This window comes from Coffea eugenioides, chromosome 9 (genome assembly GCF_003713205.1).
Source record: "Coffea eugenioides isolate CCC68of chromosome 9, Ceug_1.0, whole genome shotgun sequence".
NCBI lineage: Eukaryota > Viridiplantae > Streptophyta > Magnoliopsida > Gentianales > Rubiaceae > Coffea > Coffea eugenioides.
In genome coordinates, this window is record NC_040043.1 from 18,002,357 (window position 1) to 18,016,741 (window position 14,385).

The following is a 14,385-nucleotide window of genomic DNA, read 5'->3' on the forward strand; positions in this document are numbered from 1 at the left end:
AAGTGAAGTAATAAGAAACAAATCCAGACTTGTAGTTAAAGGATATGCTCAAGAAAAAAGAATAGATTTTGATGAATCATTTGCATCCGTAGTTAGACTAGAATCAATTAGGATGTTTTTGGCCTTTGCATGTTTCAAAAATTTTAAACTATTTCAAATGGATATTAAAAGTACTTTCTTAAATGGGTTTATTGATCAAGAAGTATATGTTGATCAACCTCCTGACTTTGAAAATGAGACATATCCAAATCATGTGTTTAAACTCTCAAAAGCTCTGTATTGATTAAAACAAGCTCCAAGAGCATGGTATGAGATTTTAAGTGATTTTTTGATTGAAAATGATTTTAAAAGAGGCCTTGTTGATACCACTCTTTTCACTAAACATAGTTCAAGTGATCTTTTAATTATGTAAATATATGTGGATGATATTATATTTGGTGCTACTAATGAGAACTTGTGCAAGGATTTTTTCACAATTATGCAAAAAGAGTTTGAGATGAGCATGATGGGAGAATTAAATTTCTTTCTTGGGCTCCAAGTGGTTTAAACCCGAGAAGGAACGTTCATTAATCAAGCAAAATACACCAAGGAGTTGCTCAAAAGATTTGGAATGAAAGATTCAAAGCAAGTTGGAACACCTATGTGTACATCTACCAAGCTTGACAAGGATGAAGAAGGTACAAAAGTTGATGAAAAGAAATATAGAGATATGATTGGTAGTTTGCTTTACTTAACTGCTAGTAGACTTCATATCATGTTTGTTGTGTGCTTGTGTGCTCGTTTTCAATCTTGTCCAAAGGAATCTCACTTGAATGCGGTAAAAAAAATTCTTAGATACCTAAAAGGAATTTTGAATTTTGGCCTATGGTATCTTAAGTGTCATGAATTTCCTTTATTTGGATACTCGGATGTTGATTTTTGTGGTTGTAGAATAGAAAGAAAGAGTACAACGGGTATATGTAACTTTCTTGAAAATTGCTTAGTATCTTGGTTTAGCAAGAAACAAAATGCTATTACCTTGTCTACAACCGAAGCGGCATATGTAGCCGTTTGGGCTTGTTGTGCTCAATTATTGTGGATGAAAAACACATTGAATGATTTTGGATTAATGTATGATTGTGTGCCTATGTATTGTGATAACACTAGTACCATAAATTTGACAAAAAATCCCATTCAATATTCTAGGATAAAACACATAAACATAAAGTATCATTTCATTCGCGATCTTGTCCATAAGGGTGAAATTTGTGTTCAATATGTCTGTTCAAAAGATCAAATTACTGATATTCTCTAAAAAGCCTTACCACTAGATCAATTTGTGTCTTTGAGAACAAAATTGGGCGTTTCAGAAAAAATATTCTAAAAATTCTCTAGTCACTCTTTATCGGACGTCCGATGTGTTAGAACGGAAGTCCGATAGTGTTCTTCATCATTGTTCCAAAAAGTTCTGATTCGGACGGTTGTGTTGGACGCCCTACTTCGTTCGGCCGTCCGACACTCGAAAGAAAAATATTATAAAGCAGTTTCTTCCTCATTTATTTCACTCTCAACCACTATATCGGACGCAACTCTTCATATTCTCCTACATTCAAAATTCAAAATTCATCTCATCTGTGATTAAGTTCCAAGAAATTGAGTTGTCAAACACCATTACACTCCTATTGCCCATTCATTACCCCTCATAACTTCCTCTAACTGCCAACTAACCCATAAATCCCAATTCTCACCCAAAATCCTAACCACTCAATTTTCACTATCTGTGGTCGATTCAAGCAGTCATTGTAGTTCATCTGTATTCGTAGTTCATTTTATTACACACTCGCATCATACTCTACAACAAAATCATCTTGCATTGCATCATGGTAAAAACTAGAGGAGGGTCTGTCAATGACGGACGCATCACAAGGTTCAAGTTAAGGGATGAAGACATTGAAATTGTTGAGCCATCTACCACTAAATCTCCAAAGAGAAGAACAAAGAAACATGGTGGAAAAGGGAAAAGTTCGGTCCAAAAGAAACATTCAGAAAGAGCCAAGAATTGAGCCAACTGAGCAAACTCCTCGTACTGAAACTACTCCAGAGGCTTGTGCTTCCAGTTCTCAGCCACAAAACAAAAGGAAAAGCTCCAATAACTGAAGAGGATGATGAGAAAACTGAAGAGGAAGAAGTGGATCCACTCAGGACTGCCTAGCAAGGAGAAGACCCGGATCGTCCAAGATCACCATTTAGGCACTTTTAGGCTAAAACACTTCATGATTAGGATGATAGTTCATAATAGGCTTTTGACATCTTTTGCATTTTAAACATTTCGTATGTTCTTTATTAAGGATTCTATTTCCCTTCCTTTGCTGGTCTGTAAAACTATTTGGTTATCTTTTATGTTTTGAATGAATGTTGCTTTAGTGGATTATTCCTTCATTTTGGATGAATGTTGCTTAATTTAGTTTGGCCTCTGATTTCTGATATTGACTGCCAATAATAGATGTTGTTCATGGTGCTATTGACAATTGCTGGTTGTTGCCAATATTGATGATGCTGTGTTTTGGTTTCTGGTTTTGTTGATAATGATTGATTATTGTTGATAGTATTGCTTTTTGAATACTAGTTTCTGGTTGATCTAATGATGACAAAAAGGGGGAGAAATGGATACTGATTTCTAATGATGTCAATCTGGTGATAAGTGTGATAAAGGGATATCATTCTGAGGGGAAGTATTCACTCCTTGATGCATTAAGTAAGGGGGAGTTATGTCTTAATTACTTTCCTCCATCCATTATTTTGTCATCATGAAAAAGGGAGAGATTGTTAATCTCAGTTTGTACCTTTTGATGATTACAAAGCAAATGGATGTTACTAATGATCTCTCAATAGACCTTTTCAGAAATGGAGCAAAACAGGTTCAAAGATTAAGCACAAAGGATGCTGAAGCTGCTGTCGGACGCACAAGAAGACTGGATCGGACGTCCGACAACCATTGCGCAACTTTGGACGCATGAAAAACTCCACCCTTGGACGTCCGAAGATATTAAGTCATTCCTTCTAAACTTACTGACTTCGATCGGACACATATCATCAGAGCACCGGACGTCCGACAAACATTGCGACACTTCGGACACAAAGCTTTGGAGGCATAGGACGTCCGAAAGAATTGAAGAAGAATTCTCAGTTTCACTTCATACTTTCGGACGCATACACTGAAGGCACCGGACGTCCAAAACAACTCAAGAAGATTTCTTGAGCTCACTGCCCACGCTCGAATGCAAGAAATTAGTCTACCGGACGTCCGACACTGACAACGGCTAGTTGACTCTTTAACTACCTTCTATCCGTTGGGAACATTAATTGAAGAACTTTTTGGTCTCATATAAATAGAACAAAGTCAACTATTTTCAATAACTTTTGCACATTGAGACTACATTAGATCAAGAGTGATTTTAGTAGGAAAATACTCTTCAAAGGATATTTGTAATCTTAATTGTGAAAATTTTGTGAAGCTTTTCTAGTGTGATTCAATTACTTCAATAGTGTAGTTTTGTGAGAGTTATCCGAGTGATAGTAAAACTTTCTTGCTTGACCAAGTTTGGCTTGGAGCATGGAGGAAGTGATCCTTCCTTTGTACACAAAGATTAGTTGTAAGTTGATCAACTTGAAGAAACTTGCTCACTAAAGTGACATTCAAACTCAAGAGGAGTTTGGCATTTGGTTTGATATTCTTTCTCTTTTTACTTACTGTCTTGCTATATAAATTGCTCATCTCTTCTACTCACAAGCATTTGTGCTTTCTCATTAATTGCTTCATTGTGTGGTCTTTTAGAAAAAGAGGGCAAGTATTCAAAAAGTGACTCACAACTTGGCCAGTTTTTTAAAACTACCTAATTCACCCCCCTCTTAGGTTGTCTTCGATCCTTACAAATACAACTTTTGATTTGTACCTAAATTATGCTTTTGGGTTGTTCTTTCCAAAAACTAGGTTCTCTTTGTCTTAAGGGTAATTGTAAATTTCTTTATGTTTGATGCGTATAATTGAATGAATTTAAAGACATCAATCTGTCCCATTTGGTGTTAATATACAAAGAAGAATTAAAATGTCATAATTGAGGCATTTGCGTTACTAAATTATACAAACCTACACTATATAAGCAAAACAATGGTTGCAATTGGATTACTAACATCCACCTGATACATTTCCAATCCTAATCTAGAATCCTACATTATATTATATGAGAAAATCCAAACCATCTTCTTACAAAAGAAAGAGTCTACATACTTTGCAATTAAATTCCATTTTGACAAAAAGGATTTATTTCTCACAAAATACAAAATACAAGACTATCATCAACCTTCTCATGAAAATTCAACAATTTCTCAATTGACAACGTTTGTCCAAGTTTAGCACCACTTGTCCTCCAATGCATGTCCATTCCCTTTTTCCAATCAAGTCAAAACTAGTAACATAGCCAACACCATGATAATGGTAATCAATTGGAGTGTTTGGATAGAGTATTATTTGAAATAAATACTGTAGCACCTTTTATATATGATATATGTGAGATAAAAATATGATAGGAATATAACAAGATGGATTAGAAAATGTGTTTATGATACAAGTAGAATATTTTTTTACTTTTAAACATTTTCTTGCATCATATTCAGCCTTCTAAATAAAACCATGTACAATAACAATTGTGCTTGCACATATTGGTTCATCATCTGTCCAATCTTCTAGAAAAGCACGAGATTTTCCCCAATTAGTTAAATAAAGTTAAGATTTTTGTATGTTGAATCAAAGGCAAATAACAAAATTTTCACTAACCATAGAAGACGACCAAGAAACCTTCTCCTATAATTATTATCACACAAACATGGTGTTAAATTATAGTCTCTTTGCTTTGCAACGATATTATTATAGTATAATTTTTGCTTCTCATTTTTTTTGGGATAATTAGAAAAAGAGAGAAGTCGATTTACTAAATGATGAGTTTTCTCACCCCCAATTTTTTTTTGTGCTAATTGAATGCACTAATAATATGATACGACTCTGTCATGAAACAGATTTAACTAAATAAAGCTAAAAGCGTGGAAGCAAGAATCACGCCCTTATCAAGATGAGAAGGCGTGCACTCAGCAAAGAAGGCGTGGAAGTTAACAAATGAAGCAAGACAAGGCGCGAAACCATAATCACGCCTTTACTGGGAAAATGCTCAAGAAACGTGAGCTCAGAGAGTAAGTGGACCTACAATAGATTCTGTTAGCCAAGTCACGTGGGCAAGTTGGACCAAGAGAGCTGAGGAAATTAGTTACTAGCTAGCTATATATAGTCATGATCAGAGAGAGGAAAAGTTGGAATTTGTTAGTCATTGTTAGGGATCATTCCCTGAGCATTGTTCCTTCTGATTTCCTTCATTCTTGTTCATCCCCCTTTCCTTTTTCCTGCAAATTCTGTAATCTTCTTATTCCAATCAATATAAACACCATTAAGATTGAATTCTTATCAGTTCATTATTGATATTTCTTGTTATTATTATTAAGTTCTGAGCAAGTTATCATATCCAATCCAATTGTGAGCAACTCCATTGTCTGGTTTCTGTTCGATACCATCATAGACTCCATCCAAATTAGTTTTCTTAGCCGTTAGTCAATTTTCCAAATTGATCAAAAATTGAAATAAATAGGACGAAATGTATGTGGAGTGAAACTTCAGGGATAGAATTGATTTAGCCTAACATTCGGGAAAAAACTGCAATTGTTTCTTTTGCATTCCAGACCCTCGTAAATTTACCACCTATCCCACTTGACCTAGCTAACTTTTTCACAGTTCCAGTTAAAACCCAAAACTCTCCTAGACAAAAATCCACTACAGAGAAACAGAAAAAAGTGCAGGGACTTGGCTAAAACAGTGCAAAACCCAGGCCGCCGCCACCATCTCTACCGCCGCTGCCGCCGCCACCACACCAGCCATGCGGACCCTAATTTCGAGAGGCAAACTGTGGAAAATTTTCTCGACCCATTTGGGTTCTTCTTCTACTACTACTGCTATTGGGAGGTCTACAATTAAGGGTCATCGGCGAGGGTACAGTTTGATTCCGATGGTGATAGAGCATTCCTCAAGAGGGGAAAGAGCTTATGATATTTTCTCACGCCTATTGAAGGAGCGAATCGTTTGCATAAACGGACCCATTTCCGACGACACCGCCCACGTCGTGGTTGCGCAGCTCCTCTTCCTTGAATCCGAAAACCCTTCTAAACCCATCCATATGTACCTCAACTCTCCCGGTGGCGCCGTCACTGCCGGTCGGTTACCACCTCTTTTCCTTTTTTATTTTTATTTCATTTTTTTAATAAACAAGTGAAAGTATTTCATAAACAGCTAGCATTTCCATTTCATTGCGGCATTTCTGTTTCTTTGTTAATTTTGGGGTTTTGTTCGTTGAGTGTAGTACCTAGCTGCTTTAGTTTGAGAATATAATGCTAACATCTTTTTTTATATGTTTAAAAAATGTCGAAATTTAAGAAAAAATGTGTGGGAAGTGGGCTTTTTTCTTGCCATCTTTTCGTTGTATGATGTCAAGAATTCATCTTTTCCTTGTCATAACTATTGTTTCGTTTGCAAATTGTGCTTATTGTTGATTTAGGTAAATTGTTTGCGTGACAGTTTGTTTATTGTTCTTGTTCTGCTATATGTGTTTATTGCGCAAAATACAAAAAAATAATTAGTGAATTGCAATCCCAGAAGCTTGTGGATCTATTTTGCTAATGTACCATTAAAAAAAAAAAAAGGAAAAAGAGATCGCCAGGTGAAGAAAGAAAAAAAATCTTGAAGTAGGGTACTTTGGTTGTGAACAGGCTCGACTTTTGGGGGAGGGAGAGCAAATAGATTAACTAAACTGAAATTTTAATGTTTTAAAAACTTGTAAAGGTTGCTAAGTGGCCTCAGCTCTGTGGATATGTTAATTCAAAACATTGAACTTGTATCCAACCTCTGAGCTATAAATTCAAAATTCTTGTCAAGGCTCTTACTTAGTCTAGAGATTAAGATTTCAATGTCTAAAATGGTAACGTGCTTTCTGGTGCTTATGTTTCCAGTTTATATACTTCAATATGGTTTGTTAGATCAGAACATTATTTTTGTTCATGATATTTCACCATACCAAGTTTGAAGCATTTTAGTCGATTTTTTGACTATGTGGATTAAATGACCGGAGCTTGGAAATATTCATTTTGAAGCATTCATTATAAAATTATAACAACTTTGAATTGCTTTCACTCCTTTGAATTTGTAAGTTCAAACTAAAATTTCATGACCTGTGATTTAAATATGTTCTTTCTTTTGGTTTTGTTGGGTGTATTTGTGTGTCTGATGAAGCAGTAATTTAAGAATAAAGAAATTATGAGGACTTGTAGGAGTGAGGTTTTTCCTTTTTGCTTTTCTTCACTTGTGCCTCTTTTTCCATTGCTTAATTATCACCATAACCTCTTTTTAATGGGTTTTCATGTAGTTTGTGATCAATGAATTTTTTTGGTCAAGAATTATAAGACTTCACTTTTTAAAAAGATAGTGATGGTTATATTTTTCCAAGCCAGAAATAGAAGCGTAGAAGAAAAGAATGGGAATGATAGGGAAACCATTTTCATGTTTTATGTTTCTTGTCTTAAATGAAGTTGAAATTTTTTTTCCTTTTTAGTTGTCACTGTGTTGAAGGAAGTCAAGATTAGGTCTGGTAGTCAGAACCTAGATAAGGATAGATGTTTGAAATACCTATCCAGTGGAAAACAAGAATAATTAAAACTTGTTGAATATGTTGTGTAGAAAAACAAGAAAAGCTGTGGAACTGCAAACTTAGTGAAAAGCGATTTTTTTTTGTTCTTCTTTTTCCCCAATTTCTTGCTTGTGGCGGCTATTTGTCTGCATAGTAAGAATGTGGAGGAAATGTTTCGTGTTGCATTATATAGGAAAATCTGCTCTGGACAATTAATAGCGGGTTACCTCTGTAGGTCTTTGTCCTTGCTAGCTCCAACAATTACCAATCTAATATGATTATATTCTTCAAGTATTTTAGATACCTTTTCTGTGTGCATTTAATTTTTTAAGATTTAAGAGTTGGAGATTTTTTTTTTTCAATTCACTTTTGAGAGCGTTATCTGGGAGTCGTAATTGAAGTTATATAACGAAGTTGCTGCATGGATTTCTAATAATGCTTCCCACTAACAATATGTAGGTCTTGCAATCTATGATACAATGCAGTACATCCGCTCTCCCATCAACACTATATGTATGGGTCAAGCTGCTTCAATGGGTTCTCTTCTTTTGGCTGCTGGTGCAAAGGGTGAAAGGAAATCACTCCCTAATGCTACCATTATGGTCCATCAGCCTTCTGGTGGCTATAGTGGACAGGCTAAAGATATGACCATTCACACAAAGCAGATAGTTCGAGTTTGGGATTCTCTGAATGCTTTATATGCAAAGCATACTGGGCAACCTTTAGAAACAATTAAAACACTTATGGACAGGGACCATTTTATGACCCCAGAAGAGGCAAAGGAATTTGGAATAATTGATGAGGTTATAGATCAGAGACCAGTGGCCTTGGTGACTGATGCTGTTGGGACAGAGAAATAATATTACTTTGAGGTAATACAGAAATTCCTTGTCTTCATGTTTCTACTTATCAAATTTCATCGTTTGCCTGAGACTGAAGTTTCACCTATGCACATGAAAAACAATTTGATGTATTTATTTTGGAGTGGTTTTGGAGGATGGGCGGTAGCGCTATCTTGGTGATGATTTGGGTGTTTTTGAGTAATTATTTTTTGAATCTGAAGTCTGGATATGCAGTTTACCTGATGAAAGCAGTTGAGTGATGTGTAATTTTGCTGAAGAGTGTGTGCAGTTTGCCAGCTAATTTGGAGTTGTAGATAAATGAAGAAATGAGTTAAGAGGAAAATATAATAACTGTACATAATTTGAACAACTCAGGATAAATTATTAAAGTCCTAAAACACATGGGTAAATTTTTCTTGGTGATTTTGTTTCATTTTTCTCTTAGGCGGATATATTGCTCCATAGAGAAAATTTGTGGTTTATTTATTTGTTTCTGTATTCCATTTTGTTTAGAGTGCAACACAAGAATCAGTGATTCTTTTCATGGTTCAACTTTTCTTAATAATCTTGAGGATTTTACTCAATCTTTGCATGCTGACTCCAATGGATTATGCGCATCATAGAGCAGCCTTTTCATCTGCTTGAAGCCTGAGTTTGAGTCTTGTTTCTGTGGTTTTAGTTTCCTTCTGAGACATATGAATAACATCGAAAGAGGGAGAAAGAGCAAAAAATAAAAACAAAAATTTATAATATTTTTCATATGTAAAGTCTACATTGGATATTTTTAAGATTATATCTAAAGATGAAGGAAAAATGACTCACAATTTTAAGTATAATTTCATGTTTATTTTTCCTTGATTTGCATTAAATATCATTTCTTTGGAGCTTGAGTCATCTTTGATGTGAATGTAATTGCAATGCCAATCTTTAGAATGTAATGGATAATTGTGGTTAGAATTTTTTGTGTTTCACTCATCTTTAGTGCAAGAGAAACCAAGGAATAAGAAACTAAGGAGCAAAATGAGAGCTCAAAACTACATAATCCAGTTTACTACATGGGTCTGCTCTTGATCTTTTGGTGCGTCAATGAACAACCTTTTGCAGTTTACTGTGTAATCCCATCTCCATTGTGATATTTTCCGTTGTTCGTAAATCATTTTGTTAGTATAGCTAGCTCGTGTTATCAGACAGAATGTTGTGAAATAGGTGACTATTAACTTTTTGTTTGTGATGCTGCTGGATTGCTGATTTTTTTGGAGGAGGTACTTAACATACTCCAGAAATTTGAGTTTATGACTTCTTCCTACGCCAGAAAGCGCGACGTGATACAATAATAAAAGATTATCTACTCCAGCTTTTTTGATGCCTTTGCAGTTAGATCTATCACTTTGCATCAATAATTTGCATGGATAATTTTGATTCACTCTACAATTAAAAGATCAGTGCTATTGCTTTCTCATTTTAGGACTGATAATCTCAAGAAATCTGAGAATACATGTGTCAGTCAGCCTATACTAGAGCATGAAGAGAGAAGAAGCTAGGGAGAAGATATAAAACTGCTTGAGCATACTTCTGAAGGCATACTTTGTAAACTAGGATTATTGAACATGTTTCCTTATGGAGTTCGGCTATTGAACGTCTTACAGTGAATTTTGAAATGATTATTAGTAATACCTGCATTTGGATGTTTCCTCATGGAGCTCAAATGGATTATGTGTAAACTAGGGCTTTGCATTTGGAAACTAGGATTATTAGTAATACCAGCATGACTTACAGTGAATTTTGAAATGATTATTTATAATTACTTGTAGTGGAATGCACCATGAAAGTTTTGATTTTAATCCCTTCAACAAATCCAGATTTTTTCTAATTGACAGACAAGACAATCTGAATGCCTCCCTGTTCACTCTTCATAAAATACATAATACTTCCATGGATATCTATAGTGATAGAGGCCTCTGCTAATGTTCATTTTTGTGAAAAGGTATACCATTTGAGCTTCTGATGAAAGTATCTGAAGTTTTATACTTCAAAACTCATGGTTAATTCAGCACTGGAAAGTGATTGTGGATATGATCGGATCACAGAACTCAAGTCATAGAATATTTAAGAATCAGAGATGTTTCAGAACTTTTAGCTCTGAAATTTTGAGCTTAAGACTGTTGAATGAGTTCAGAAGGAAGCAAGAGAGAAAGAGGAATAAGAAGCTCCAGAAATTCCAACTAGAGCTTTTACACCACCTAAAATCAAGTTTCCTTCATTTCTTAAAGAAAGCACGAAACATGAACTCAAGAGAACATTATTTCCTTCAATCCCTCCCTTTCTAAGCTTTTGCAAGCAACATGTATATAGTAAGAGCTATATTTGTGTGCCAAAACTTCTTTAGAATTTATGGAACTCTTAAGGTAAGAAAATGTAGCAACTAAGAAAGCTTAAAGCTAAATTATGTTAAAAGTCAATCTAGATTTGACTTTTTACATTCAACCCTTGACTCCTGAAAACTCTAATTTCTGATGGTAGAAAATACTATAACTAGTACATTTACATAAACCTAAAACACATTTCTATAAACAACTGAGAATATCCAGAATTGCACGATTTTCACGGATTGTCCAAACATCTTGGTGCAACTCTAGGCATTCTGCATTGATGCTTGTTTTATCATTATCAACATACTTTGACTAAAAGCAAAAGGACTTTTAACTAAGAGCAACAAACGTGAAATGAGACCTGGATATTTTTGCATTCTGCTTATCTATTATCCAACCTTTGGGCTTACAAGTCTGATTGAATGTATTTGATGTGAAAGATTAGTTTTGTGTTAAAGGCATGAGTATGGCTTTTGTTTCTTTTTGCTGTTGATAACACAAGTGGTTGACTTCAGTTTCAAAATTTTTGAAAAGGATGAAATATCCATCCATGGATACAGAATAGATTGTGGTAGTTCCAGCGTTCAATGGTGAAAGCCTTAACATGTTTCTGTTTTCTATATTTAGCTCTGAATGTCTGGGCTTTAGAAGCCATAGCAATTTTGCTGGAACCTTCTGAAAGTACGTCATAACTTGTGTTGAAAGCCAGATGGCTAGCCTTCAGACCATAGACCTTCTATTCATCGCCATGCATTTGGATGTGCAACATACTGCCCTGTCATCCACAACTTGCTATTCATCTAAATCAAAACTTACATTAGATTGCAGTACACATACACACAACATTTCTGGACAAGTTCCCTAAGAGTTGAGCAATTTAGGCCAACTAGGCCTGAATGACCTCTTAAATAATGAGTGTCTATAGTTGTTGGTCAGCTTACTGTGGTTGCTTGATTTTGAAACTAATAGATAAGAAGAGGAACCGATCATTCTCTGTTACTGTTTTCCTAGTGAAACATTGTTGATATTAAGTCAATAAGATGTTTTTTGTAAAATGCAAATATTGAGTTAATGCTTAAGTGAGTTTTTTTTTGTGGGGTCTAAGTTGAAGAATATTCATGCCAATTTTAAAGTCTATAGTAAAGAGGCTATACATGATATTATCGACTACCAGTATAGAAGTAGTCCATCACTTGTAGTAGCTGGATAGACTGTTTTCCAACTACTCAATCTGCATGAAATATTAGAGATTACTATTGAACACATTTCCTTCCATAGTCCAGACTCTCATATCTCAAATAGTTCACTATGCATTTTGCTCAAAATAGAATGTAAGACTAAGATACTGGAGTGAACATCGAAGGTGTAGAAGGATGCAATATCCTCTTAACTGTAATTTTTTTTTTCTAGGTATACTGTAATTAGATGATGGATCTTAAGCTTATATTCACTGGTGAACACAGCCTTGATGGTCCTGCTCAGAGTGAACTCCTTTTGTCCTATCAGTGTGAAGTAGTTGCTGAATTTCGCTTTTTTTTGGCCGATTTTTATTTTTTTATTTTCATTTCCATCTATGGTTGATCTCGAATGGAATATATAGCCTATCTGTATGTTATGTGTCCTAAGAAAAATTGCTTTGTGATGTTTGTTTATAGAAACTGTTTTGTAAATGTTTATTTGTTTGTTTCCGACTTGTTGAGTTAATCTAAGGATAAGTAGTTCTGAGCAATAGAAAACATCTTTCTATTCATGCTTTTGGGGCATATTTCATCAACTCTTCCGAAGGTTACAGCCAAAACCTGCTTGGAGTCACGAGATTAGAGGGTGTCTGACATTTGGCTCTTGTACATCTTAAATTCTGCTGTACCTAGGTCTTTCATGGTGCATCTTTTCGGACTTATGGCCCGTTTGGAGTCATGGTAGCTTATTGAAAAAACACATTTCCAATAGAGCTTTTAATAAAAGCGCTTATTATGTGCTTAAGTGCTTTTAAATATACTGTTTGGAGACATAATTCAAGAAGTACTTATTATATTGGATAATGTGCAATTGAAAATTTTTAAATGTATTTATCTCTTTATTTAGTTGATAATATGGGTAAAGTGATTAAATATAATGTTTTATTTTATGAATCACAAAAGCTACTCTAAAAGCACCAAATTTGAGCTTTTGCTAAAAGTGCTTCTAGCACCAAAAGTTTCACTCCTAATTTTATGGGATGATGTTTACCAAATGCCTCAGAAGTACTTTTAGCACCTAAAAGTGCTTTTATGGTAAAAGCACCACAACCCCAAACAAGGCCTTAATCTACACCCAAGGGTGCTTGCTTGAATGTAGTCCCTAGATATAGTTACAAAATCCCATTTAAGTGTAGAAGCTAAAAATCATTAAAGTTTTGAAATTGTCCATAATAGGATGATATCCTGCGACATGGTAAGACTTGTATCATTAGCACTGGGCTTTAAAATAACTTATTGCAACTTGCTAGGGGCTAGGCGTTTACATCCTCTGCTTGGGATCCTCTTAGCTTGCCTTAGAACATCTATTTTGGTGAAACGAACAGAGCTTATGTGATATTTGATCGTTTTGATTGCAATTAATGTTTGGCAAGAAAGAAAAATTCTGTTCTTTTCATTTTTGTAGAATGAGTTGTATCAGCACACAAAAGGTCACTCTACTAGCTTGCCTTCTTTAGAATCTTCTTGAAAGTCTTTTTGTTGAGGTTTGAAGGAGCAATTGGTGTTGTAGGAGTTTTGTGGAACTTCTTGCTTTGGAACCTGATCACATTTCCTTTAATCTTGATGCAGGAAACTTCATATCAGGACGGGCATTTTATGAGAACTAAACGTAGGTATATCTTTTTCGTGTATGAAGTGATCAACCTTTGAGAATCAAGCATGCATCTGCTGGCTATAAAACAGGCCGTTGGGAAGAAGAAGAATAATTTGTTGATTGTGCCTCTGTTGCATAAAATGGTAGTTTACTTTTAGTCATGTGGCTGATTATTTTTTTGTTGACTTGGCAAAAAAGGTCTCAACTTCTAGAAGAGGAGGAGAACAAATAGTTCACTTTACTATGATCTTGATGCATGTAACACACTTTTTTCCTTCCACCTTGTAGGATTTTTCACCAATGTTGGATATTTTAATCTTGTGGGAAAGATAATGTATGATATTTTGTAGTGCTTTTTTTTCTTTGTTTTTGTTGGGGGAGGGGGGTGGGTGTTCAGTATCAACTATGAAGGGTTTTGAGCCGTGGTAATGTGATAAATATTGATCACAAGTTCAGGTATAATTTTTTATGAGCCAATCTTTTGAAATAGGCCCCTTAATATGCTACCTATATAAAAATTTTATTATAACTGCCGCTATGTACCAGTCGCCTATTTCATTTAACTAGTATTTTGATCCGTGCTAT

General features: G+C 34.9%; 1 protein-coding gene across 1 annotated transcript; it reads left to right on the plus strand.

Annotated features, from left to right (window-relative positions):
• The first annotated feature begins 5,843 nt into the window (after positions 1-5,843).
• On the plus strand, positions 5,844-14,162 carry LOC113783100 (ATP-dependent Clp protease proteolytic subunit 2, mitochondrial). Its single transcript, XM_027329136.1, has 3 exons — positions 5,844-6,291; positions 8,217-8,629; positions 13,776-14,162. The coding sequence occupies exons 1-2, from the start codon at positions 5,958-5,960 to the stop codon at positions 8,615-8,617; spliced, it is 735 nt and encodes a 244-aa protein (XP_027184937.1). The 5' UTR covers positions 5,844-5,957; the 3' UTR covers positions 8,618-8,629; positions 13,776-14,162.
• Positions 14,163-14,385: the final 223 nt, after the last annotated feature.

Excerpts from the sequence above, each read along its gene's own strand:
- LOC113783100 (XM_027329136.1), top strand. The coding sequence starts at position 5,958 with ATGCGGACCCTAATTTCGAGAGGCAAACTGTGGAAAATTTTCTCGACC. Across the intron at positions 6,292-8,216 it reads CGGTGGCGCCGTCACTGCCG|GTCTTGCAATCTATGATACA; the intron begins GTCGGTTACCAC and ends AACAATATGTAG.